The sequence below is a fragment of the Lucilia cuprina genome, chromosome 4 (assembly GCF_022045245.1).
Source record: "Lucilia cuprina isolate Lc7/37 chromosome 4, ASM2204524v1, whole genome shotgun sequence".
NCBI classification, from domain to species: domain Eukaryota; kingdom Metazoa; phylum Arthropoda; class Insecta; order Diptera; family Calliphoridae; genus Lucilia; species Lucilia cuprina.
In genome coordinates this window covers 36,177,101-36,204,444 of record NC_060952.1, presented here as the reverse complement: position 1 = coordinate 36,204,444, position 27,344 = coordinate 36,177,101, and the positions used below count along the sequence as shown (strand labels likewise).

General features: G+C 30.0%; 4 protein-coding genes across 7 annotated transcripts in view; 2 read left to right on the top strand and 2 right to left on the bottom strand.

Annotated features, from left to right (window-relative positions):
- LOC111691105 (tyrosine-protein kinase Fer) overlaps positions 1-6,401 on the top strand; it is a 94,402-nt gene extending 88,001 nt beyond the window's left edge. For 3 of the 4 annotated variants that reach the window (XM_046949604.1, XM_046949605.1, XM_046949606.1), the window contains 6 exons: positions 4,450-4,824; positions 4,882-5,095; positions 5,160-5,246; positions 5,709-5,837; positions 5,912-6,094; positions 6,153-6,401. In XM_046949604.1, the coding sequence (XP_046805560.1) occupies positions 4,450-4,824; positions 4,882-5,095; positions 5,160-5,246; positions 5,709-5,837; positions 5,912-6,094; positions 6,153-6,304 (1,140 nt within the window). In that variant the 3' untranslated portion in view covers positions 6,305-6,401. Of the gene's footprint in view, positions 1-517; positions 1,444-4,449; positions 4,825-4,881; positions 5,096-5,159; positions 5,247-5,708; positions 5,838-5,911; positions 6,095-6,152 lie in introns of those variants that run through there. The other variant, XM_023453746.2, reaches the window with a different exon arrangement.
- Positions 6,402-9,162: 2,761 nt separating this feature from the next.
- On the bottom strand, positions 9,163-12,147 carry LOC111691099 (phosphotriesterase-related protein). Its single transcript, XM_023453738.2, has 4 exons — positions 12,000-12,147; positions 9,973-10,488; positions 9,532-9,914; positions 9,163-9,470 (listed from the first exon to the last, which is right to left on the bottom strand). Exons 1-4 carry the CDS (start codon positions 12,016-12,018, stop codon positions 9,333-9,335), a joined length of 1,056 nt encoding a protein of 351 aa, XP_023309506.2. The 5' UTR covers positions 12,019-12,147; the 3' UTR covers positions 9,163-9,332.
- Positions 12,148-16,955: 4,808 nt separating this feature from the next.
- Positions 16,956-20,713, top strand: LOC111691091 (radial spoke head protein 4 homolog A). Its single transcript, XM_023453731.2, has 3 exons — positions 16,956-17,354; positions 17,410-18,533; positions 19,889-20,713. The coding sequence occupies exons 1-3, from the start codon at positions 17,032-17,034 to the stop codon at positions 20,620-20,622; spliced, it is 2,181 nt and encodes a 726-aa protein (XP_023309499.2). The 5' UTR covers positions 16,956-17,031; the 3' UTR covers positions 20,623-20,713.
- Positions 20,463-25,935, bottom strand: LOC111691092 (L-threonine ammonia-lyase). The gene is made up of 6 exons (XM_023453732.2): positions 25,546-25,935; positions 25,330-25,400; positions 21,583-22,033; positions 21,229-21,521; positions 20,947-21,169; positions 20,463-20,883 (listed from the first exon to the last, which is right to left on the bottom strand). Exons 1-6 carry the CDS (start codon positions 25,825-25,827, stop codon positions 20,743-20,745), a joined length of 1,461 nt encoding a protein of 486 aa, XP_023309500.2. The 5' UTR covers positions 25,828-25,935; the 3' UTR covers positions 20,463-20,742.
- Positions 25,936-27,344: the final 1,409 nt, after the last annotated feature.

The following is a 27,344-nucleotide window of genomic DNA, read 5'->3' as shown; positions in this document are numbered from 1 at the left end:
TATTGAAATTTTTTTACAGAATTTTTCTAACCAAGAGTTTTCCTTAGAGACTTTTTCGAATCAAGAGATTTGTTTATAAAACAATTTCTAGAAAAGTTTTGCTTTAGAAAACAAAGACAAATGTTATCTTTAGAAAATTTTTTAAATAGAGAGTTTTCTTTAGAGAACTTTTCGAATGAAAAGTTTTCATCGTGTTTCTTAATAAAACTCTTCTAAAAACGTTTCTTTGGAGAAATTTTTGAACAAAGATTTTCCTTAAAAAAAAAACATAGGAAACTTTTCAAAGAATTTTCTTCAAAATATTTTTCTTTTAAAAACTTGTTAAAGAATTTTCTTTAGACAACTTTTCAAACAGAGAGTTTTCGTTAGAAAACTTATAAAACCAATTTATTCAAATAACTTTTCGGAGAATTTTCTTTCAAAAATATTTTCTTTCTTTATTAACAAATACTTTTTAGTAAACTATTCTAACGAGTTTTCCAAAAAAAATTCAAATAAAGACTTTTCCTTTAGGAAGCGTTATTATAATAAGTATTAATGTATGATCGGTCATGGGAGATCATATGATATCCTACACCACTTTAGTGGGGAGGGTATTGTGCGTTTGTGCTGATGTTTGTAACACCCAAAAATATTGGTCCTACATACCTCAATATTCACCAAAATGGAACCACCTTAATGATTACTCTACTTGAAATTAAACAAAAATTAAATATCGCACTTCTCTAATCTCACTACAATTGCTAGAATTCTGGTGAAAATAAATAAAACTTGAACTTTAAAAATAAAACGAAAATGTTACAAGTTCAACCAGAAATTCACAAAATAGTAAATAAATTTTGAATAAGAGATAAAAAAGAGAAACCAACCACAATCTCTTAATTATAATTTTACTGCTCATTAAGTTTTTATTAATGAATTTATAGCTTTTTTGTCTCTAAACAAAATTAAAAAAAAAAACAAAAAATTTCAATGAAAATTTTCCTCTTATAAAACAGTTGTTTTGCAGCAGTTCTTACTCAATGTTGTTTCATACAAAATACTCAAACGAATGAAGAAAAATAAAAGAAAAACGTGTGAAAAATATTATTTCTATACTAATTTTATTTTTTCATACAATTAAAAGTATTATGTGAACTAAATCTATTTAACAGAAACAAAAAAAAAAACAAATTTTCTAAGCATTTTTTTAAAGAAAACTGGCATTTATTTAAAAAAAGAAAGTAGTTTTTTTTTCGTTATAATGTTTAGCAGACTACGGAAAAGTGTTTGTAAAAAATAAGATTTTATTTTTTAAATAATATTTCAAAAATGAGCTCTTCCAGTCAAAGTAGCTGTAGCTCTCATGCTACTCATGTGCCCATGTATTTTTTCAACAATAACAATTTAAATGGTCCACCAAAACCACCGGCTCGTAAGCGTAGACCTAAATCAATATTCTTTGTAAGTATTGCAAAATATTTATATATATTATCCCCGAGTGTGCATTATTTGTTATATGATGATGATGTTCTTCAATTTGTTTAAAATTTCCATAATCCCATAAATATATTATATTCTTATGACTATTGTTTATATATTAAATTTTATACACTTCGGTACTCCCACAAGTTTGCTGTACAGTAATTAAATAAATCCCACTCATTTCCTTTAAATAAATTGTTTATTTTATTTTTAGTTAATATTTATTTTCGTTTTTTTATTCTGTAAAAATTTTTGGAAAATTTTCAATATTACAAAATTATAAATAAAAAAATTTTTAAGATCTAAATATAAAATGTTTTTTTATAAAATAGAATTTCAAAAAAATTTATTTAAAAAAAGTATTAATAAGTTATTGATCATGCTTAAATTTAAATACCTTTAAAGAATTTTTGTTAAGTGCATTTTTGTATCTAATAACAAATATAAACAGATGGAAGAACTCGGTAGAGATGTTCTGAAACTGTAACAATCCGTTGTAAAAATGAGCATCGTTGTTATTGCAACAACGCACTGTTGCCATTTTGATTAAGCTTTATGTCATTTTGTCAATGCATCGTTGTTATTTCGTTGACAAAACGTTCTGTTCGACAACATAGCATTGTCACTTTGATAATATATTGTTTTCATTTCGAAAAGATAAACCATATAAATAAATATTTATCCCTATCGACCAATCATCATTTCAAGTGAAATATGTTCCCTTTTCAGTTATTTCGTTCACTAACTCTTTTGTCGTGAAGAATATTCCCCTGTTGTCAATTTTGTTGATGAAATTTTGTAAACATTAAACAGCTGTCCCATACAAAATCAACTATTGTGAATAAATTGTTCACAACAAGCTCACGATAGCAATTTCCTTCCCTTAGAAGGAAATAAAAATTTCAGGGGAACAACATTTTCACTTCTATTGGCGATAGGGGTGATTAAAGAGAAATTTTCGTAGTTAGCCGACATCAAAAACGATTTGATTGATTTTTTTCATACCATTTGTAACACATCGAAAATGGGTCATAGACCCACAAAATTATATGTATATTCTGGGTCCTTATTAAATTCTAAAACGATCACAACATAACCGTCCGTCTTTCTAATGAAATCTCGAATGGACCACACGGGAGAAGCTAGAGATTTAAAATTTTGCATAAATATTATATATTGATAAAGTTCGGTCTACGATTTCGCATAGACCCCATACAAGTGGCACTTCAGAAAACATTTTTAACAATCATAACTGCTTTGAAAATACGATGAAATTCTACATAAACAAATCGTATGTGATTTTAAATTTCTTAACCAAATTTTATGACCTTAAAATTATCGCTAATTATCATTTCACGTAAAATATGTTCCCTTTTCACTTTTTTTCGTTCACTAACTTTTTTGTCGTGAAATAAATTCCCCTGCTGCGAAATTTGTTGTTGATGAAATTTTGTAAACATTAAACAGCTGTTCCATACAAAATTAACTATTGTGAATGTATTGAAACGAAAATTTCAAGGGAACGAATTTTCACTTCTATTGGCGATGGGGGCTTATTACTGTCTCAGAAATGCAATTACAACGATGAAACTCTATATAAATCAGTTTTGTGTGATCAAAATCTCTCTATTAACTTGTGTGAGGATCGGTTCATAATTGACCCTTACCCTCTATATAAGGTAACCATAAAGAAATTACTTCAACACTTACTTACTTCGACATAAAGAAATTTTGTAAGCACCAAACTCTTTCTACCAAATTTTATGAAGATCGGCCAATATTTGACCCTACCGCCTTTAGAAAATGCATTCACTAGTTTCTATAGTACCAAAAGAACCGATCCATATATATCAAAGTTTATTTCAAAGAAATCAATCCTATTCAGCAATGATTTAATGGTGGGTATATAAGATACGGAATGCTCTAATATAACACTTTTAGAGCGTGTTTCTTACTACTCAGTTAAACTATGCTTAACTTGCTGTTAGATTAAACTCGAAACAAATTTAATAGCACTTCATCCAATGGTTGTGTTTTTCACTGATGGATCTAAGATCAGTTGAATTTGTTAGGGCGGGTTTCTTACTACTCAGTTAAACAAGGTTTATCTTGCTGTTATATTAAACTCTGAACAAATAAAAGCGGACTTTAAGCGATGATTGTGTTTTTCAGTTATAGATTTATGTTCAGTTAACTTTGTCAGTACTGCCAAATTTTCACTCAAAAATATAAACAACGAACATCTGTTTTTTGCAAAAAAAAAACTTTCGTAAAATGAAAAATTTTAGAAAAATTTTAAATGAACATTTACAACAATAATAAATAAAACAAAACAAATCAGAAAATTGCAATTAACTTAATATATTAAGTTTTTGTTTTTCTGAAATCAGTGTTTTATTGTTTTTGATAATTGTGATTTCTCATTTATAACTGAAGTATAATTGGCCAATAACACTCAGTTAAACTAAGATAATAAGTAACGTTACTGTTTTCTGAAAAACACAAAAAATGTATTAAACTAGATTTAAACAAAGATTATCTTTATCTGAAAAACCCGCTCTTAGTATTGCCAACTTTTCACTCAAAACATAAACAATGAACAGCTGTTTTTTGCAAATAATACTTTTGTAAAATGAAAAATTTGATAAAACAAATCAGAAAATTACTATTTACATAAAATATTAAATATTTTTCTTCTTCTACTTGAAGATCCACATATTCACACATTAATTTAAATCGTTTTAAAAATATGACAAACATTTTTTCAGTAATTTTTATATTTTTTTTAATCCTGAATTAAAATTTAGCTTTTCGCATGATTTTATTAATTTTTTGCTTTTACTTTAAATAGAAAATAATTTTTTTTAATTATTGTATTAATTTTTAATGTACAGTTTTTATTTAATTTATTTTAACTAATAGATTTTTGATTATAAAACCCTCACAAATCACTAAAATCTTTTCCATACAACTCTATTTACACAGTTATCTACGTCCACTAATCGCCCCCTATACGAAGAAGAATGGTTCCATGGTGTATTACCACGCGAAGAAGTCGTACGTTTACTCAATAACGAAGGTGATTTCTTAGTACGCGAAACCATACGCAACGAGGAAAGTCAAATTGTTTTGAGTGTCTGCTGGAATGGTCATAAACATTTTATTGTCCAAACAACGGTCGATGGACATTTTCGTTTCGAAGGACCACCTTTTCCCAGTATACAAGAATTGATTTTACATCAATATCAATCGGAATTGCCAGTAACCGTTAAATCGGGAGCCATATTAAGAAGGCCTATATGTCGAGAAATTTGGGAATTAAGTAATGATGATGTGGTGTTATTGGAAAAGATTGGCAGAGTAAGCAATGCTCTTTCTTTATAAAAGTAATTGAATATTAAATTTCCCCTTTTCTAGGGTAACTTTGGTGATGTTTATAAGGCCAAATTAAAATCAACCAATTTAGATGTTGCTGTCAAAACTTGTCGCATGACTTTGCCCGACGAACAGAAACGTAAATTTTTACAAGAAGGTCGCATTTTAAAACAATACGATCATCCCAATATTGTAAAACTAATCGGTATTTGTGTTCAAAAGCAGCCTATTATGATTGTCATGGAATTGGTACCAGGTAGGTCTGGATATATTAAACATCTTTATAAAAGTTTATATTGTTTTATTTTTACTTTTTTAAGGTGGTTCTTTGTTAAATTACTTGCGTAAAAATTCAAATAATTTAACCACACGCCAGCAAATGGGCATGTGTCGTGATGCAGCTGCTGGTAAGTATATTTAATAATTCTTATAGGATCCATATAAATTTTGATAGATAGATAGATAGATAGATAGATAGATAGATAGATAGATAGATAGATAGATAGATAGATAGATAGATAGATAGATAGATAGATAGATAGATAGATAGATAGATAGATAGATAGATAGATAGATAGATAGATAGATAGATAGATAGATAGATAGATAGATAGATAGATAGATAGATAGATAGATAGATAGATAGATAGATAGATAGATAGATAGATAGATAGATAGATAGATAGATAGATAGATTTGTCTACATTTTATATTATTTCGACATTCCATATTCTAGTAAAATATTATATTTCTACCGATTTAATGCTCATATGGGTTTCGTTAAACGATATCCGCTTTTGAGAAATATATTGCTACATGTCCCCGAAAATATTTAAACAATTTAATTTTATTAATTTAATTATTTTCAGGCATGCGTTATTTGGAATCTAAAAATTGCATACATCGAGATTTAGCGGCACGCAACTGTTTGGTCGATCTAGAAAGTTCTGTTAAAATATCCGATTTTGGCATGTCACGTGAAGAAGAAGAATATATTGGTAAATAATCTAAGTCTAACCCATTAATTCATATAAAACATATAATTAATAAAATATTTTCAATTTACCATTAGTATCGGATGGTATGAAACAAATTCCAGTTAAATGGACAGCACCAGAAGCCTTAAACTTTGGCAAATATACATCACTGTGTGATGTTTGGTCTTATGGAATCTTAATGTGGGAAATATTTTCCCGAGGTGATACACCATACTCGGGAATGACAAATTCCAAGGCTAGAGAAAAAATTGATGCAGGTAAGTTTTAAATTGTAAACAAAATATAACGATATTTTAAAATTTCATTATTTTAAAGGCTATCGCATGCCAGCTCCTTGCAATACTCCGCCCGAAATGTATCGTTTAATGCTAAAATGCTGGACTGCCGAAGCTGAATCTCGTCCACATTTCGATGAAATTTATAATGTCGTCGATGCACTGATTTTACGTTTAGATAATAGTCATTAAAATTATTATTATACTCATCATACCACATCATACCGTACACATACTCCGTACCAACTCTCAATTACAACTTCAACTATAGCCTGTACATTATAAACACGAAAAAAATTATTATTTTATGCGTAACCTTTATTATTTATTAACATTAAAGCCTACATCTTAGTTTTTTTAGCATAAATACATATTTAAGGTGATAACAAGTAAAACTGAGCAAACAAAAATATATAAATATTAAAAACTTAATATAAATAACAATAAAATTTATGTCGTATTGCAACGAAAAAATATTTTTGAACAAAAAAAAAATCGCTTTTTTTGAAACGATCAAATAAATATTTTTTTAAATACATTTTTATATAAATACTATATAAGAGCATTTTACTCAAAATCAAGCTAAATAAAGAGAAACTATTTGGAAATCCTAAAGTTTCTTAAAAAGCTTCCTCTTTAATCTATATCATTATAATGTGCCAAAACTATTAAAAAAAACTTAAGAGTTTGCAAAAAAATATATCTTTTTTATTTAGTTTTATATTATTTTATTACATTTTTTGTTTTGTTATTTATTCACTTTTTTGTTTTTATTGTACATTGATTTCCTTAAGAATTATTATTATTATAATTTGACACTTTAAGATGAGAAATCTATTAAAGTTTCTCTCTGTAAGACGAATTTTTACATAAATAATACATTATAGATTATTAAGTTTCCTTTTTAACTCAAAATTAAAAAAATAATAATAATTTGTTTTAATTGTATAAATTAATATTTTAAATAGTTTTTAATCGCTTTAATATGTTGTGTAAAATTTATGTTTTTAAAATCGATCAGTAAATAATAATTACAAATTATATTTTATTTTTAAGTAAAAAATATTACATGAAATATAAAAACCAAGTATATATACAATAAAATTTTAAAATATATAAATAATAAGGTATATTAATTTTATTTGTTGCTTGATAGATAGATAGATAGATAGATAGATAGATAGATAGATAGATAGATAGATAGATAGATAGATAGATAGATAGATAGATAGATAGATAGATAGATAGATAGATGCATAAATACATATTTAAGGTGATAACAAGTAAAACTGAGCAAACAAAAATATATAAATATTAAAAACTTAATATAAATAACAATAAAATTTATGTCGTATTGCAACGAAAAAATATTTTTGAACAAAAAAAAAATCGCTTTTTTTGAAACGATCAAATAAATATTTTTTTAAATACATTTTTATATAAATACTATATAAGAGCATTTTACTCAAAATCAAGCTAAATAAAGAGAAACTATTTGGAAATCCTAAAGTTTCTTAAAAAGCTTCCTCTTTAATCTATATCATTATAATGTGCCAAAACTATTAAAAAAAAACTTAAGAGTTTGCAAAAAAATATATCTTTTTTATTTAGTTTTATATTATTTTATTACATTTTTTGTTTTGTTATTTATTCACTTTTTTGTTTTTATTGTACATTGATTTCCTTAAGAATTATTATTATTATAATTTGACACTTTAAGATGAGAAATCTATTAAAGTTTCCTCTCTGTAAGACGAATTTTTTACATAAATAATACATTATAGATTATTAAGTTTCCTTTTTAACTCAAAATTAAAAAAATAATAATAATTTGTTTTAATTGTATAAATTAATATTTTAAATAGTTTTTAATCGCTTTAATATGTTGTGTAAAATTTATGTTTTTAAAATCGATCAGTAAATAATAATTACAAATTATATTTTATTTTTAAGTAAAAAATATTACATGAAATATAAAAACCAAGTATATATACAATAAAATTTTAAAATATATAAATAATAAGGTATATTAATTTTATTTGTTGCTTGATAGATAGATAGATAGATAGATAGATAGATAGATAGATAGATAGATAGATAGATAGATAGATAGATAGATAGATAGATAGATAGATAGATAGATAGATAGATAGATAGATAGATAGATAGATAGATAGATAGATAGATAGATAGATAGATAGATAGATAGATAGATAGATAGTAAGATAGATAGATAGTAAGATAGATAGATAGATAGATAGATAGATAGATAGATAGATAGATAGATAGATAGATAGATAGATAGATAGATGGAGAGATAGATAGATAGATAGATAGATAGATAGATAGATAGATAGATAGATAGATAGATAGATAGATAGATAGATAGATAGATAGATAGATAGATAGATAGATAGATAGATAGATAGATAGATAGATAGATAGATAGATAGATAGATAGATAGATAGATAGATAGATAGATAGATAGATAGCTAGATAGATATAGATACGTAATTACAGATTGCATCGTATTACCCTATAACTCTGTAAACATCAAATAGGTTTGAAATTAACATTTAATACAGAATTTAGTTTCTTGAGCTCAGTTCGTTGAGCTTTCACTCCAACACGCTTAGTTTGTGGTTTTAGATAAAAAATGTATTTTAATTGAAGTGAAAGTCATAACAGATTGCTTCCTCATTGGACTGCCGCTTAGTAAAACAGAGTGATTAAAAATTTCGTCCTTTTCTCGTATTAAAGGCATTAACTAAAGTTTTAGTAGATTTCAATTACGAATTTTAATTTCATAAATTAAAATGCTTAAAATCCAACGCAAATGAAAACTACATACTGTTCAACACTACCGTTTACCTTTAGCCAGCTCACCTGCTCTCTACCACAAGGAAAGAAAAAGATCAGAGGGTTGCACACTTTATTCGATCTTCAATACCCGAGCACGATTCCTTTAACTATCTGCCTCCAAACATCCAACAATATTATAAGAAACGAAAGAGATCACTTTGTAGACGAACTTCAAAACGCATGATAATTATTTTTAATATTTATTTTAAAACTATTTAATACCGAAGGAAATTACATAACGTTTTATTAAGAGTATATAACTAAAGTTAAAAATTTCATTAAAAACAATGAGAAAATAATTAATGCGTACTAAAAACAAATTAACAAACAACAGGAATACATTAAAACAAATAAAATTTAAATGTTAAACTCCAACCATTTAGCGGGATTGACTACAGTCATCTGTTCAACTTGTTCCACAGATAAGCCCTTGGCGAACATGCGAGGCAAAACATTCATATGAACATGATGATAACCATGACCACCATACGAAGTCTAAAACCAATTGAATAATTTAAAAAATAATAATTAATTAAAAAAAATATAAAACACTTACCAAACGATGTTTAGTATGAATGTCATGGGACATAAGAATACGATCAACTAATCCTTCGTCAATAAGTTTCATAAGATTATTAATACGTTGGGCATCAGAGGGCATATCAACATTGATATTAAGTTGATATAAAGAGCATTCAGTGCCAAAGAGATCGTACTGTAGATAACAACCCAATTTCGAGAATTCCAATAATTGATCGATATCGTAAATGGTACGATCCAAATGAGACATAACACACTTATTGGCTTTACCGCCGGCTTCTAAGTATAAACGCATAATTTCAAACGGAGCTTGAGCATCACGACCCGGATGGAAAGAAACACCACAACCTAAAACTTCTTGGATTTCACCGGTAGCTTTAATGGCACGTTTCTCAAAATCTTTAAAATTAGAAATTGATTATCTTTTGTTTTTAAAAATTTGATATTTATAGCTCACCATGTATGGGATAAACACTGCCAACTTCACCTATAAAACCACATTTCACTATGCCCACACCTTCCACCTCAATACCAGTAATAATTTCTTTAGAATACAAATCAGTCATTTGTTCCACAGTCATGTTAAGATGATCGGGTTCTTGCAAATCATGTACATAGTGGCCTGTACCAGCCACAATGTGTACACCAGTTTTCTTGGCAGCCTCTACCATAAACTCCATATTTCTCTTAAGACCATGTGAACTATTTTCCACTATAGTACCACCACCGAACTTCTTATACAATTCAATATCCTTGAGAGCAGCATTACGCGAATCTTCATCGTAGAAACGTACATTGTCCATCGAAGAATATGGATATTGACGCACATATCCCAAATTTTCCATACATATTTTCTTATTCAAAAACGGTTTAAAATCCTCTGGTGGATCACAATGAAAATGCTCGAAATCTAGTGCAATATGTTCGTGGGTAAGAGTACGACCCAAAAGATTGGGGTCTATTGCACCCAAAACTGTTAAGAAATAGAGTAAACAAAAGATTAAAATGTGAAGGTAGTATATTAATGTTAATCACAATTTATTTAATTAGTGGAAAATAATGAGGTGAGTAAATTTTAATGTTGTCAGATATAACTTAATATTTTTTATCTAAGTTATGTTTAAACAAATGATTTATTACTTTCAAGGAAAGTTGTTGTGAATATTAGTGTTAAATTTTACATTATCTGATGCTCTTTGTAGATGTAAGGTTGTTATTCCGAATATTTACAAATCGAATAATTTCGAATTCTGAAACTATGTACATATTTGTTTTCTAAAGATCTAATACTTTATGTTAAATCCTCACTATTAGTTCCGATAATTTTAGTTGGATAAAATTTTATTTAATCTTCTAATAAAATTGAAGGCATGGGAGTCCACCATTTTATTTGTTAGTTAACTAAATAGTTAGTTAGTTAGTTAATTAGTTAGTTAGGTAGTTAGTTAGTTAGTTAGTTAGTTAGTCAGTTAGTTAGTTAGTTAGTTAGTTAATTAGTTAGGTAGTTAGTTAGTTAGTTAGTTGGTTAGTTAGTTAGTTAGTTAGTTAGTAAGTTAGTTAGTTAGTTAGTTAGTTAGTTAGTTAGTTAGTTAGTTAGTTAGTTAGTTAGTTAGTTAGTTAGTTAGTTAGTTAGTAAGTTAGTTAGTTAGTTAGTTAGTTAGTTAGTTAGTTAGTTAGTTAGTTAGTTAGTTAGTTAGTTAGTTAGTAAGTTAGTTAGTTAGTTAGTCAGTTAGTTAGTTAGTTAGTTAGTTAGTTAGTTAGTTAGTTAGTTAGTTAGTTAGTTAGTTAGTTATTTAGTCAGTTAGTTAGTTCGTTCGTAAGTTCGTTAGTTCGTTAGCTAGTTAGTTAGTTAGTTAGTTAGTTAGTTAGTAAGTTAGTAAGTTAGTTAGTTAGTTAGTTAGTTAGTTAGTCAGTTAGTCAGTTAGTAAGATAGTTAGTTAGTTAGTTTGTTAGTTAGTTAGTTAGTTAGTTAGTTAGTTAGTTAGTTAGTTAGTTAGTTAGTTAGTTAGCTAGTTAGTCTGTCAGTCAGTCAGTCAGTTAGTTAGTTAGTTAGTTAGTTAGTCAGTCAGTTAGCTAGTTAGTTAGGTAGGTTGGTAGGTAGGTAGTTAGTTAGTGAGTCCACTATCTCTTTAAAAGGTGATAAAATTTTGAGAAAATGATCAAGACAATGACTTTTTGTACGACTTCTTCGGTCAGGCTTGGTTGATTTTATTACGTCTACAACAGTCTTTGCTACATTTCAGTTCAATATTCATATAAGAATAGCGAGTATTGAACCGATTTCGAAGGAAGACTGTCTGTCTAAAGCAGGGCTTCCCATCATTTTTTTTCACCTCAAGACTTTAGATAAGATCTTCAAGTCGAATGTTGCTAAACATTTTCAGTATCAAATTTCGTTTAAAATTATTCAATTAATTTAAACACGAACAATGTTATTATTCCATTTTTAATTGCTGTTCTAATTTTATTTTGTTTACAACTCACCGGTTTGAACAATTGGCATTTTTAAGCAAATATTTGTTTAATTTTATTTTAAAGAAAAAGTGGTCAAAATAGAACTTTATTCTCAACGACTCTGATAGCAACTGAACTTGTTAAATGTTCGTTATATACTGAAACTCAGCTGATGAACAGTAATTGTAGAATCTGGTATGTGAAGTTGAATTGTGGGTGAGTATAAGTGCACCAAACAAAAAATAATAAACAAGGTCAGGCATGACCGACTCTTAGATAACCTACATAGGTTTCATTGTGAGACGAGTTAGTCTTCTCTGATTTTTCAAACCAAGACTTTGTCCTTAAATCAAAAAGTTATTCTGATTCGATAAGTATTAGGAGGGCGTTACAAACATTAGCACAAAGGCATAAAATTCTTCCAACTGTAATGGTGTAGGGTATAAAAAGAGTAGAAATATTATTACTTTGTTATGTATGTACTTGTTCTTGTAGTCCAAAAAATTAATAATAAAAACAAAAATAAAAAGATAAAAAGTAATCGAAAATATAAACAAATCTTAATACAATGAAATTTGATAAGATGATCGCATTTTTTTTTTAACAATATAAGGCGTTCAAAACAAAAACATAAAGAAACGTAATATAATTGATTCTTTATTGGTTATAAACAACTTCAATCGTAAATCTTACTTATTTGAAATATATTTGATTTGTTTCAAATTCGCTAATTCTAGATCGTCTGCCAGTAGAAACACTTTAGATTCTTTAATTACAAACTTAGAACTATGATGTGATGTCGTCATTAATACTATAGCCGTTATGTGAAACATTGTTGTGACTCCTAACACCATCTACCAGTAACTCTAGTCTGCCGGGAATACAAACTATGATGATCAAATATATTCCTTAAAATTTATTGACATGGAGATTTGGTACTACGGGTGGCTAGTTGATCGCAGCACTATCTCCTGCCTGGTATTTTAGGTTCCTTAAGGATCCACGGCTGTGGTTTAAACCCAAATTCGCGGGACAGATGCGCAGAAAAATCTATTTCTCGGGATAAGGGCGGATGTTTTTCCATCTCGAAAGTCAAGGAATGGGATAGCACTGGTCAACCAATGGTTGAAAAAGTCCACCATGAAATAAGACCAACACAGTACTTCGACATTCATTGTTGTGACTTTAAAGTACTTTTAAGAAGTATTCAAGTAGCAAGTTAAAGGCTTCATCAAAAACGAAAGGGCCAGCAGGTTGTAAGACATCGAAGTATTACTTAAGACATACCTACATATCTCTTACGCCTTCGCCGTTTCATGTTGTTTCAATACAAGGGCCTCCCGGAATATAGTTACAACGGCAATAAACATTTTGATTATTTCATAATTTCAGAATTCCTCCATCTTATTGTTTCAAGATGTCTAGATATCGTGTATTAAATACTGAGACCATATAAAATCTATTAAGCCATCTGAAAGTCAAATTTAGTTAGTTAATTAGTTAGTTAATTAGTTAGTTAGTTAGTTAGTTAGTTAGTTAGTTAGTTAGTTAGTTAGTTAGTTAGTTAGTTAGTTAATTAATTAGTTAGGATTTTTAGTTTTGAGGACACATCTCAAAATTCTGGGACCAGATTCTGAATTTGTGATGCTCACTCAATCCTTTATCAAAGTATACATTGGCATCAGGTTTAAAAATGTATAGACAAACTCAAATATATATGTTTGTATACTGTACATACATACATATCTATGATTAAGTAGCTTTTAAACTCTGCACGAAGACTAATGCCAATATATTAATGTTTATTGTTTAATATAACAAACATTGCTAAATAAAAGTACATTAACTATGTGTACTATGCAAATAAATTACCTAGTAAATTGTAAATTAACATAATAAACTTGTTGGTTTGGCATACATTCAGAATGTATCCTAAAGATATATATTTCATTCTAAGCACATCTATATACCATACAAGTATCTTGACAAGCATTTTTCAGTTAATATTATTAAATGATGTATATATAATTTATTTCACATTTAGTTATTATACCCTACACCACTATAGTGGGGAGGGTATTATACGTTTGTGCTGATGTTTGTAACATACAAAAATATTGGTCCAATACCTACCTTTTAGTATACCGATCGATTCAGCATCATTTTTTGAGTCGATTAAGACATGTCCGTCCGTCCGTCCGTCTGTCCGGCTGGCTGGCTGTCCATGTAAACCTTGTGCGCAAGGTACAGGCCGCAATTTTCAAGATAATTTGATGAAATTTGGACCAAGCATTTTTTTTGGCACAGGGACGAAGCCTATAATGGTTGAAATCGGTCCTTTATTTCACCTAGCCCCCATACAACCGTTCCTCCCGATTTGAACTTTTTATGCCATAATTACGTCAAATATTCTGCTATCTCTCTAAAAATAGGCACAAATAAGTTTCATATAAGTATAAATGACACTGCAGATTTTCGTAAGGGTCGGCCTATATTTGACCCTAGCCCCCATAAAAACCCCCCTTCAAAAAATGACTTAAACGTCTAAAATTGACTTGTAACCATTTGTATCGCAATGAAACTCAACAAAACTAACTGTTATTTAGAAATATATCCTTTTCCCAAATTTACCGAGGATCGGCCCATATTTGACCTATATAAAGCCTTTTTAGAAATTTTAGTTTTTTATCAATAAAAGGCTTAAATATTTTGGAATTATGGTAATATTCAATATAAAAGTTTCTTTACAAAAAATAAAAATTTTATAATAAGTAAAAATTTTAAAAATATACTCATGGTGTAGGGTATTATATGGTCGGCCATACCCGACTATACTTTCCTACTTGTTCTACAGTTATACATTCATACATAGTTAGTACAACAAAAACTTGCATTTAGCACAATAATATCTTATCTAAAAATATCAAATGTTTAAATATTTTGTTAAAATTTAATCCTCTTTATTTAGTTATCATATGCTAGATAATTGCACTAAACGATGATTAAATTTTAAATAAATATAATTTTGAATATTTACAAACATATCTGTCTATGGGTGTTTTCATTAAAAAGCGATGTATATGGTTATTTCGTTTTAAATACTTGTGGATTAGTAAGGGAAATTATTACATTGCAGGCAATGATCGGCTATTAAATGTCTTAAGAGGATTCATTAACCGATTGATTTAACGTGAACTTTGATAATAATGCTTAATAATTAGTAAACTTTCTTGAGTCATAGATCCTTCTATGTAAAGTCAATTTTACTTTTCTTTAAAAAATTGTCAGAAACAAAATGCGCCGTTTTTAATGAAAACCCTTATAAAGTTTAGATAACTTTCTTTATATATGGAAAAATTCGGTGCAGTATTTAAAAAAAAAATACTTTCTTTGTTCAATAACTTTTGCATACGTTTGGAGAATTTGTTTTAAATTTATATTTGCACTTGTTTTTTTTTAATGTAAATATTTACCATTTTTAAAATGATCGATCATATGACTTCTTGCTTAATGCTAATGCCTCTAATTATTGCGTTTTTTTTGTTTGTGCCAAAATGTCAGTTTAACTTAAATTATTATTAGAAACAGTACAACATGCATATCGATAATATCAGAACTTTCATAGAGTGTTTTCTTTAAATATGGATATGAAAAAATATTATCAAATCGGGGACTGAGAATACCATCGACTGGGCGGAAATTATAAAATTACGTTTACAATTGATAATTTAAATTTAAAATATTGAATTTTTAACTATAGAATCATAAGATTCGTTAAGTAAACGAAAACATTTTCAGATGTGCATCAATATATAATATGAACCTCAAAATGAGGAGGACATTCAATAGAACTTAGCTTACTCACGGACCGAACTAAATGCGGTTTTGTTCAAGAGGTTTATACGAAAGTTATTATAGAAGAGAAGTTACATTAAAGTAATTTTAATAAATTATATTACCATTCGGTTTATTTAAGAAATGTAGACCGATTTTAACTATTTTTAATATAAAACTTACGGCCGAACGGCTCTTTAATTTAGGTGAACTGGCCAAAAGCGGTTATAGGACACGTTTCCAATGTTTACTGGACACATTGGAAGGATGTGCTGCTCGTATACCAGACACAGAATATGTCAGAGACTTTGAAATGCTGATACCAGATAGAATGTCTTGGTCAAGCAGAACATTAGAGCAAATACCAGTACGAATTCTTTGTTACACGGATGGCTCTAAATTGGAGGATAAAGTGGGGCTGAGGTTCTATATTGAAGATCCAAAAGCCGAAGTATACAACAAAGAAATGCGTAAATTGGATTAGGATAAATATGGCGCCCACAGCGCGTACCAGTCCACTCGGGAGTAGTCGGTAACGAAAGGGCGAATGTAATAGCTTTAAAGGGAAGGGAGCTCGAGGCAGTTAACCTGATATACGTAAAACCATTCGACGCAACAAAAGCTGAACTGAAAATATGGGAGAAAGAATCCCATAAGGGCTCTTGGAATACTGAAACAGTGGGTAGAACCACAAAGATCCTATGGGGTGAATGTGATGAGAGCAAGGCGAAAAACCTCCCTAAAATGAGCAAGTCTGAATTTTGTATGGACAAACAGGATTACGAGCTCATTAATGCAAAATTGGACTTTCGGGTCCACACGTGTGAAAGTGAAACTCTGGAGCACTTTCTATTCTACTACCAGGCATTCGTCAATGTTAGATTTAAGTACAACATTCCTGACTAACACTGATTTGAAGATTCTTAGGAATTACGTTCAGGAAACTTAGTTTCTGAACACTTTTTTCATGTTAAGGAGCACACAATTGGTCCGATAATGGCCTAGGTGTATTTTATTTCAGCACCCAAGATCCTTCGCTTTTTACAGACAGATAAGAGAAATGGAAAATGAATTATATTTTTATGGGCTTAACATTACTTTCCCTGAAAATAAATAACAAAATAACTCTAAATAATCTACTACAACTTCCTTCAAACTTAAAGTTTCTTTTGAGTCAAAACGAAAAAAATTTTCTTCGCAAAATATAATTTAAAAATTGAAATTCAACATGGATATAGATAATAATTTATCTTGTGATGATTTTCTATTACCAAATACATCCAGTAGTTTACAAACTGGCATAGATTATCCCTGTACAAAGGAAGCTCGAGAAACAAAACCTCCTTCCGTTAAAAAAGCCCCAGGAAAATGTGAACCACCACCCGAACAATATAAGATCAGCAGTTCTTCTTCTTCAATGTCCAGTGGCTTGATGTCGCAGGACTATCGAACCACTAAAGAACATCCAATGAAGACACCGAATATTGCTTATGAATTAGCAGTAGCCAAATCTATAATGCAACAATACTCCTCAATAAGTGGAGATAATTTGTAAGTGTGACTTCACTTTTTAAAATTACTTCTTTTAATAAAAATTTTCTAATAGATTTGATCATTTATCCGATGTTATAAAACGTGTCATCGACGAACGTCCTCCCAATGTTATTGATTTCTTCGAAGAATTTAGTCGTAATGTACGTGAACAAAAGTTTCACTTGCCAGAACGTTTTCCTCCGCATGCAGTTTTTGAAGAAAATCGAATGTATAAGGTGGCCAAGAAACAATTAATATCAATGAAATTACCATATCCCGATGACTCAATGATCCAGGTAGCCGCAGAGGATGATCTGGAAGAAGAACATGCTAAAACAGAAGATATAAAGTTGGAACTTAAGCAAGAACCTTTAGGAAAATTTCACACTTTCAATGAATGTGTACAACATTTACAATTCTTTTGGAATCAATGTGGTTTTAGCATTAGTAACGAAAATATTTTTCAATTAGCCTGTTCCATGAATCGTTTACAAACACATCCTTCTATAATGCAGTGTCGTTTTTGGGGTGTAATTAATGGTCTGAAAGCTTCGTACTATATCGTTGAAGCCTCGCTAACCAATGAAGAATATGAATCACGTTTATTGCAAATGGAAAAAGAAATTCAAGAGAATCATCAACAAGATCATAAAGAAAGTTTGAACAATCCAAAACAATTTTCACACATTGGACCCGAGTTGACACCTGGTGCTCTGGGTTGGGAAAATCATCCAGAGGAGGATTTATTTAAAATGAAAGCTTATGATGTCCCCATACCTTTGGTGGAAGCTGTGGATGTCTACGATATTCCACCAGAACATATAGGCAAAGGTGTTAATCGTTATTCGTATTTTGTGGTCAATTCATTATCGGATGAATGGATTGAACTGCCAATAGTAACACCAAAACAAATTGTACTTTCTAGGCAAATTAAAAAATTTCTAACTGGAGATTTAGAAGCAGACATCGTTTCGTATCCTTATTTTTGTGGCAAAGAAAAACATTATTTAAGAGCATTGATAGCTCGTATAACGGCTGGAACTTATATCGCTCCAAAGAATTATTATCGTAAGATGACGAAAAAGGAGATACGTTTATTTGAGGGCATTGATGAGGATGAAGCAGAGGATGAGGAAGAAGAAGAGGAGGAAGAATCACAAATGGGTGAAGAGGAAGAAAATGAAGATGGAGTAGGGGGTATGTTAAATAGATATCGAAATTATTACTGATTCTACAGGGCAACAAAATTTGAAACCAATTAAAAGCTAGAGACCAAATTATGCTTTTCTAAAGCATTAGGTTACGTTGTTGAGACAGTCGCCCATTCAACCGACTTACTTGGGTTCTAAAGGTCCTATTGTGATGCCCTGAATGGATCCACACTACAAGTCTGTGATTGCCATAGTATTAAACCAGCCAGAGACGTGATTGAACCATATATACCTATATTAGATAGAGCCGCAAGTTCAAGCAATACAAGCAATACAGAAACAGACCATATATTTGATAAGGCAGGGCAGAGGATGTGTTGAATGGTTTTCTGATCATTTTCACTTTGACAGCTTCTGCAATAGTCATTTAATAGAATATTAAGCCTTTTTGCATGGGCACCTATAGTACAGTGCCCTGTTTGGATAGCTACCAGTATACGTAGTCTAATTCTAGAAAGTCGCATCAAGCAAAAAGACCTTCGCTCATAATAAAGAGGCCAGGTCATTTTAGATTTTGAACAGTTGATCAGTGTTGACCATCTGGTCTGAGCAGACCCATAAAGTACATGCTGTGTGAGGGCTTTACAGGAAGAAAACGGAACACCAACTTATGTGTCAGTGTCCTGAATTTGTCAATTCCTTATGTTTTTTGTTTCCTCTAAAGACAACAACATCTAAGGTTAGGAAACCGTACATAGCCAGATATTTAAAATATGGACATAAACGAAGTCTCAATAAAATGATGACAGGCTAATTCTTTTATAGGATTTACGGCAAAATGTGTCCTAATTCCATTTACATTTATCCCCGAATATCATCTAATTAGGCTAAATTGATCGCTAAAACATTGCTTGGAAATGTATCTTGCTTCCAGGTACTTCTAAACCTGAATATCACCTAAGAAGCCTGTTATGATCGCTATTTAAAGATCCGATAATCTATTACCATCTTGGCATCTTAATTTAAAACTTCGTAATTCTGGTAAATTTGTATTTTAGACCAATTTTGAACAAATAATTAAATATCTTAATATAATTTTCGATTCCATTTCTTCATACTATAGTTTCGAACCCCTGAAGAACATTGAGAGACTAGCTCTATTTTATTTCGTTTCTTCTAAAGAAAGATTCACTTAATGAAGACTCGCTTTAAGAAATTGTTCTGATCTATTATTATTACAGATAACGACCAATATTGGACCATTAATAGGATATCTAAATATAATTTTTCGATTCCATTTCTTCATATTATGGTTTCGAACTTTAACCCATAAAGAACATTGAGGGATTCACTTAATGAAGGCTCACTTTAAGAATTTGTTTTGATCTATTATTATTACAGATAACGATATTGTTTTATTGAAAAATGAAAAGTACGATACCGCAATACCACTCAACACCTTAAACAATAGCGAAAAATGGGTTCATGTACGACCGAATATATTGCAACAAGGACGTATCGTTTGGTATAATGAGGTGAGAGCACAACGTGAAAGAGAAAAAGAACGTAAACGTTTAGAAAAATTACGTTTACAAGAAGAAATGGGAGAAGATGAAAGCGAGCACGAAGAAGATGACGAAGAAGCTGACGACGAAGGTGAAGAAGAGGAGTTAGAAGAAAAGGCAGAAAAAGGTCCCGCCATATTAACATCTTGTTCACAAGATGTTAGCAGCGAAATACCAATAGCCTGGACAGGACGTTTTACTAGTAAATTTACCAATCAAAATGAACGTATTCTTATAATGAAATCAAATATCTGGCCGGGAGCCTGTACTTTTATCTATAAAGATTTGTGTGAGTCGATATATTTGGGGTGGGGACATAAATACGTTTCACGTAATATGTCTTGGAAACATATGACCGCTATAGCAGATGAATATCAACATAAGATCGGAGATTTTATTGAAACCATTGATCCCAGTGTAGAAATGGAAGAGGCATATCAATTGAGTTTATTAAAGAAAGAATTAAAATTTAAACAAATAGATGATTATGAGGAGCATGAAGTCATAGAATCTACAGATGATGACAAAGATGATGAGGATGATGATGACGAAGATGAAGAGGAAGAATAGTTAAAGCTAATTTTTACATAAATATTAAATAACTTCTTGCTGTTAAATACATTCGTATATAAATATATAATTTTTTTATAAATAATATGAATGACTGTTTTAAAAATTTGGACTAGTCCTTTACTTTTTGCCTTGGGCGAAGAGTTGAGCATCAATAGCCAAAGGTATTTCCGAAAACTGTACCTTGGAGTAGATTTCCTTCAACTTGTTTTTCAATTCCATACTATGGGTCCAGTCTAGGGTCTCACAAATTACTTTTACCTTGAAATTAGAAAAATATATTTATTACGAAATCATTTCATAGTAAATTTTAAACAATTTTACCTCTACGGTGTATATATCTTTAAGCCAAGCACGTTCATGCATAATATCTTTAATGGAAACACCCAACGAGTGAAGTATTTCGCACAATTCATGAATACCACCAGGTCTGTCGGTAACTTCCACATTAAATTTCACCAAACGGCCCTCAGCAGCTAAACCTCTTTCAAGACAACGACCAAAGACAGTGGTATCGATATTACCACCACACAATAATACCACAACTCTAAAAATTGTACATAATAATAATCGCAATTTTTTAAAATTCTACAAAAGAAAACCTACTTTTTGCCTTGTAATTCGGGTAGTTGACCAGCTAATATAGCGGCCAAACCAGAGGCTCCGGCACCTTCCACCACACATTTTTCTTCTTCCACCAAACGTAAAATAGCCAAAGCAATCCATTCCTCTTGAACCACCACCAGTTTATCAATCAATGGCACAGCGGTAACATAAGCATTGTAGCCCACTTTTGGAACTGCCAAACCATCAGCCAAAGTATTTTTAATAGGTGTATGAACGGGGCCATTGTTTTCCATAGCTCTTGAAAAACTGGGACATTTAGCAGATTCAACACCCTGAAAATAATTATACAAATTTAAAACCTGATCTTCATTTATAAATCTCTCATATACTTACAATAACTTTTGTTTTAGGTGACAAAGCCTTAATAGCAGTAGCTATACCAGCTATAAGACCACCACCTCCCACTGGAATTATAACAGCATCTGGATTTGGTACTTGTTCCAAAATTTCCAAACCAATTGTACCCTGACCAGCCATTATATGAGGATGATCATAACCGTTGATATATAGTAGACCTTTTTCTTTGGACATTTTCATGGCCCAGGCTTTAGCTTCAGCCATATCCTTGCCTTCAACTACCACATTAGCCTTATAGTTACGACATTTTTGAATTTTCATAATAGGTGCTGCCTTAGGCATTACAACTGTAACGGGTATATTTAATTTCCAGCCATGATAACTAAGAGCCTGTGCATGATTTCCAAGTGAGGCCGAAATAACACCAATTTTCTTTTGTTCTTCGGTTAGTGACAGCAAGGCATAACGCGCTCCACGCTCTTTGAAACTGTAATAAAAATAAAAAAGAATATTTTTAACTGAAATTTCACAAAAGTTTTATTGCTTTTGCGATTTTAAACCAATAATAGATTTAATGAAGTTCCAGTGTCTATTTGTCCATCTGTCTAGAGACCCCAGATAACTCCCAAAGAACCAATGAAAATAAAACGAGTGGCGAAGGTATATTGCGTTTGCGCTGATATTTTCAACGCACAATATAATTGGTCCTATCTATATCCGCCTTAAAGTATACCAATCGGCTTAGAATTATTTAGCTATGTCCGTCCATGTAAACCTTGTAGCCAAACTACAGGTCGTAATTTTGAAGATAATTCAATGTCCCAGGAACGAAGCCTATTGAAAGTGATTATGATCGGTCTATTATTTCACCTAGTTCATGAATTATATACCAATCAGCTTAGAATCATTTAGCTATGTCCGTCCGTCCATATTAACGTTGTAGTCAAACTACAGGTCTCAATTTTGAAGATAATTCAATGTCCCAGGAACGAAGCCTATTGAAAGGTGTTAAGATTGGTCCATTATTTCACCTAGCCCCTATACAACTTGACCAGGGCTTGTAAACATTGTAATCAAACTACACATTATCTTCTATGTATCGAAGATGAAACCTATTGAAAATGGTTAATATCGGTCTATTGTTTCACATAGCCCCCATACAACTGAACCCGCCGATTAGGGCTTTTAAGTTCATAATTATGTTAAATATACTCGTATCTCGCAAAAAGTTGCAAAACCAAGTTCTTGAATTGTATACCAATCGGCTTAGAATCATTTAGCTATGTCCGTCCATATAAACGGTGTAGTCAAACTATATAATTCAATGTCCCAGGAACGAAGCCTATTGAAAAGTGTTAAGATCGGTCCATTATTTCAACTAGCCCCTTAACAACTGAACCCCCGAACATGTGTGCGTTTTATTACAGGAAAACAGTAAACTGTATTCTAACCGATATCTTTAAATGAAATTTACAAAAATTCTCGATATTTTCTGGCCATAAAAAGAACACCCATTATTATTTGCAAATATAATCGCATGATAATACTAATTATTATACGATATAAGTATAAAAATGTCACATTATTTAGTGATATACATAATGATAAGATCGATTAATTGGACTTTCACTTAGAGAAACATTTCTAGTGATAAAAACTAAAATGGTTAAACTCTAAATAACGTTTTATGATATGCATACGTTTTATATTATGCTAATAAAATCTAAAATATTTATAACGTCATAACTGAAAATTTCTTTGCAATATTGAAATATAGATTAAGCCTTTAATGTAAGATGTACCATATATGATACATAACTGCTAATAAGCACAACTGTAATTTAACTTTTCATTTAAAAGCTGCCTTATGATATATATACTTGCTTGTAAGATCTTATGAAGTTAAAAATGTTAAGAAAATGTCTAACAATAGTGTGAACTTACAATTTTGGTTTTGAAACGTCAGATAAACAGTTCCGACAGTTTTGTAAGAAAAATTGTAAGTTAATACTTGCTGCATAGCATTCTGACTTTGTTTTAAGAAAATTGTAAGTTAACACGGTTATTAGACATTTTCTGAACTGTTTTCTGACAATATTGTAAGATCTAACAACCCTGTCAACTTACAACTTTTGTCTTCAAACATAGTCAGAAATGCCATACAGCAAGTCTTAACTTACATTTTTCTGACAATATTGTGTACGTAGCTTGGCAACCGTGTCAACTTACAATTTTAGTCTTCCAACATTGTCAGAAATGAAATGCAGCAAGTTTTAATAACTAGTCTACTAATAACTTACAAATAATTTTAAATGTAAAGTTATGTATATACGATTTTCAGATCTTACTTACATTTTTGGCATAAAAATAAATATCCAGAAGATGTCAAACAACCGTGTCAACTTTAAATTTTGGTCTAACAAAATTGTCAAAGTAGCAAAAAAATTGTAAGTTCACACGATTATTGGACATTTTCTAAACATATATCAACGTTGTAAGATCTGACAATTGTGTATACGTAGCTTTGGTCCTCTAACAAATGGAATTATTCCTCAATATTGCAAACAAATTTAAAGTTTAAAGATTATTGAACATATTCTAAACATTTTTATGCCAACGTTGTAAGATCTGACAATTGTGTATACTTAGATTTAGTCCTCTAACACGTGGTATTATACCTCAATAACCCGATGAAAATTTCGTATGTAATTTTTGTACGTCGTCTAAAACAAAAATCGCAGAAGGGAATTGAAAGCCGGATATAAAGTAAACTGCCTCGAGTACCAAAATCTTTGGATTATATAAGATTTTAAAATAAACTTATTAATTAATTAAAGTTTATCAACTTTTGACAAATTATACTTTCGTTCAAACATTGATTAATAAACAAATATATTTGGAATTTGAATTTTAAAAAAGCAAACAAAATAAAGAAAACCTTTGACCTGTAAAGATAATGCAAAAAGTGCGCGTATAATTCTATTAATTAATCTGCATAATACTGGAATATTTTTATAGAAAATACTATCGGTATTTGTAGTATATATGTATATATATTCAGTAGACTGTAGCATACATTGAACTAACTATACAATTAATTAATAAATATGTTCATGAACCATTTTATCACTTTATTTTTAAGTTTATAAACATTAAAAGCAGCTGTCTGGCGGTACTTAAACTGAAACTTTTTTTGAAATAAATATCACTTAAACCGGCTTTAAACGATCACACAAGTAATATGTGATCTGTCAAAATTTTGTGTAGAAGAGTATAGATGGGATCGTCTAAACACAGCATGTAATGAAACCATCACACATTGAGAGATAATACGAATGGAAAATTTGACAGTCGTATGACTCTCTTCATTTTTTAAAATGATTCCAAAAACAAGCAGGTCGCATTAGATCAGGGATGTATTTTTATGTAAACACATACAAAAAGTGGGAAACAGCTGTTTCGATCTTATTTTGTTTACTTTCGTGTAAACACAAACAATCGTGTAAACACAAATAATACAAATCATACGACTTTTATTCTTTTTTGGTTATACGGATAGAATTTCATTTCACTTTTTCATTAGACTTTACGTACGTAAAGTGTGATCGTGTGAAGTGCGCTTAAACTGAACGTTTTTTAACAAAACAAATATCACGTGAAAGAATATTAAATTTAGAATAATAATTAGAACAACTATTACGTATAAAATCGTAAAAAAAAATAAAACGCAATTTTTAATAAAACATTATATATCAGCTGATATTATATAGTATTTTATATTACCTGCCAGTATATTGCAAGAAATCTTTTTTCAAATATAAATCCATGCCATAAGAATCCGAAGTAGTAGAGCGCTAAAAATAAGATTTAAAGGAAATTAGTAAACCATATAATGAAAGGATCTAAATCAGAAATTCGGTTACATTATTGGATAATTTTAAATAAAAAGTTCTAAAGCAAATTATATATCCAGAATCTGTAGCCGAATATTTAACTTACCGGACATGGTGTTCTTTCTACGCCATCCTTAATTAAAAATGCTGCCGATGTAATGTCATGAAATGATATTTTCTGAGGATGTTTAGGATCACAAAATGGATCTAAAATTTCATCATTTCCCTCGAATACTTTGGGTACAGTTGCGTTGTGATTTGGTGTTATTGAAAAACCATTACTATTTGTTTCTTTAGTTAGGGGCTTGGCAATATTTGCTGCTTTAGCCTTGCCATTGGTAGCAGCAACAGCAGCACCATTATCTACACCGTTTTGTCCACTTGACATTTTTCTTTAAATTAAATTTTGGTTTTTCTTTCTTTTTTTTGAATTAAAATTAGCTGTCGGATTAGGAACTTTCAGTCTTTACTGTTACGATTTAAGAAATAAACTGAAATATATTTTTCACAATTCTTTAATTGTTAACTTAAGATTTTGTTGTTTTAATGTTGTGAGTGATTTCAAAAAGCCACAAATATAATACAGGAAATCACACAGTTTTTAACCCATGCTGAGGCGATGGTTGTTTAATCTCATTATTAGATAGTGAAGATTTAATTTTAAAATTTTGTTAGAAAATTAGATATTCGAAAACATTTCTCATTTACAATTTGATTTTTTGATAATTTCGAATAAATTGAGTTAAAGATAAAATAGAATAGACTAGTCCCATACCTGGGCCTTTATCTGACATTAAACACTATTTAAACATAACATTTAGTTGAGGTCAGAAAACCTATAGCCTTTTAGAAACTCTGTCATAACTAATACAAATAGTAGACACCTTCTTAATGGGTTAATAGTGTCTTATCGTGTTATCAATATACAATATATTTATTATATTTTGTTCATTGATTAGTTAAGTATAATGGGATTCTGTGCTATTATGCTATAGCTGTGATGATAAGAAAAAAATTTTCTAAATCTAAAAAAACAACAACAAAAATATCAACTAACTTTCTACTTTGATCGACAAGTTCCACTTAAGTACCTGCTAACTTTTTTTTGAAGCATATTCGTTCACATGTTCAATCCTCCGAAAAAAAAAAACATTGATATTATTTGCAAATAAATACAGTTTATTATTAAGTTGTTTATGTTATATAAATAATTGATTGTTTTGCCGATAATACGAATAACTCAAAAGATAATTACCGCACTACAGTTGGACATTTAAGATTTAGAGTTATCATTATAGTTTTGCTGTTTTAATGGGCTGGAGGTTTAGTTTGTTTTGTTTAATCGAACGTGCTATCAAAATTCGGTACTTTTTTTTGGTTCATTCAGAACATTAAATCGCCAACATAAATGTATTTCATTTGAATAAAATAGTCAAGTCACCTGACTAGACTTGTGATTATCCCTTTAGCTTTATGTTGAAGTTTAATGATCTAAAAAATATTAAAACAGAAAGTGTATTTAACATAAGACAAACCTGCAATTTCGAAAGACCAGTTGTCCATTGTGATACCCTTCAATTACACTGACCTAGCCGCAATTCTCGGCCTTTTTGAAACGTAATAACTGCAGATGTCAGATGGTATATATTTTACACATAACGTTATGACGCCTTAAAAGGGTCTAACACGACTTTTCAAATCCCATATGTGATAGAGAAATCTAGAAATTTGCACTGCTCGATCTTTTAGTTAGTTAATTAGTTAGATAGATAGATAGATAGATAGATAGATAGATAGATAGATAGATAGATAGATAGATAGATAGATAGATAGATAGATAGATAGATAGATAGATAGATAGATAGATAGATAGATAGATAGATAGATAGATAGATAGATAGATAG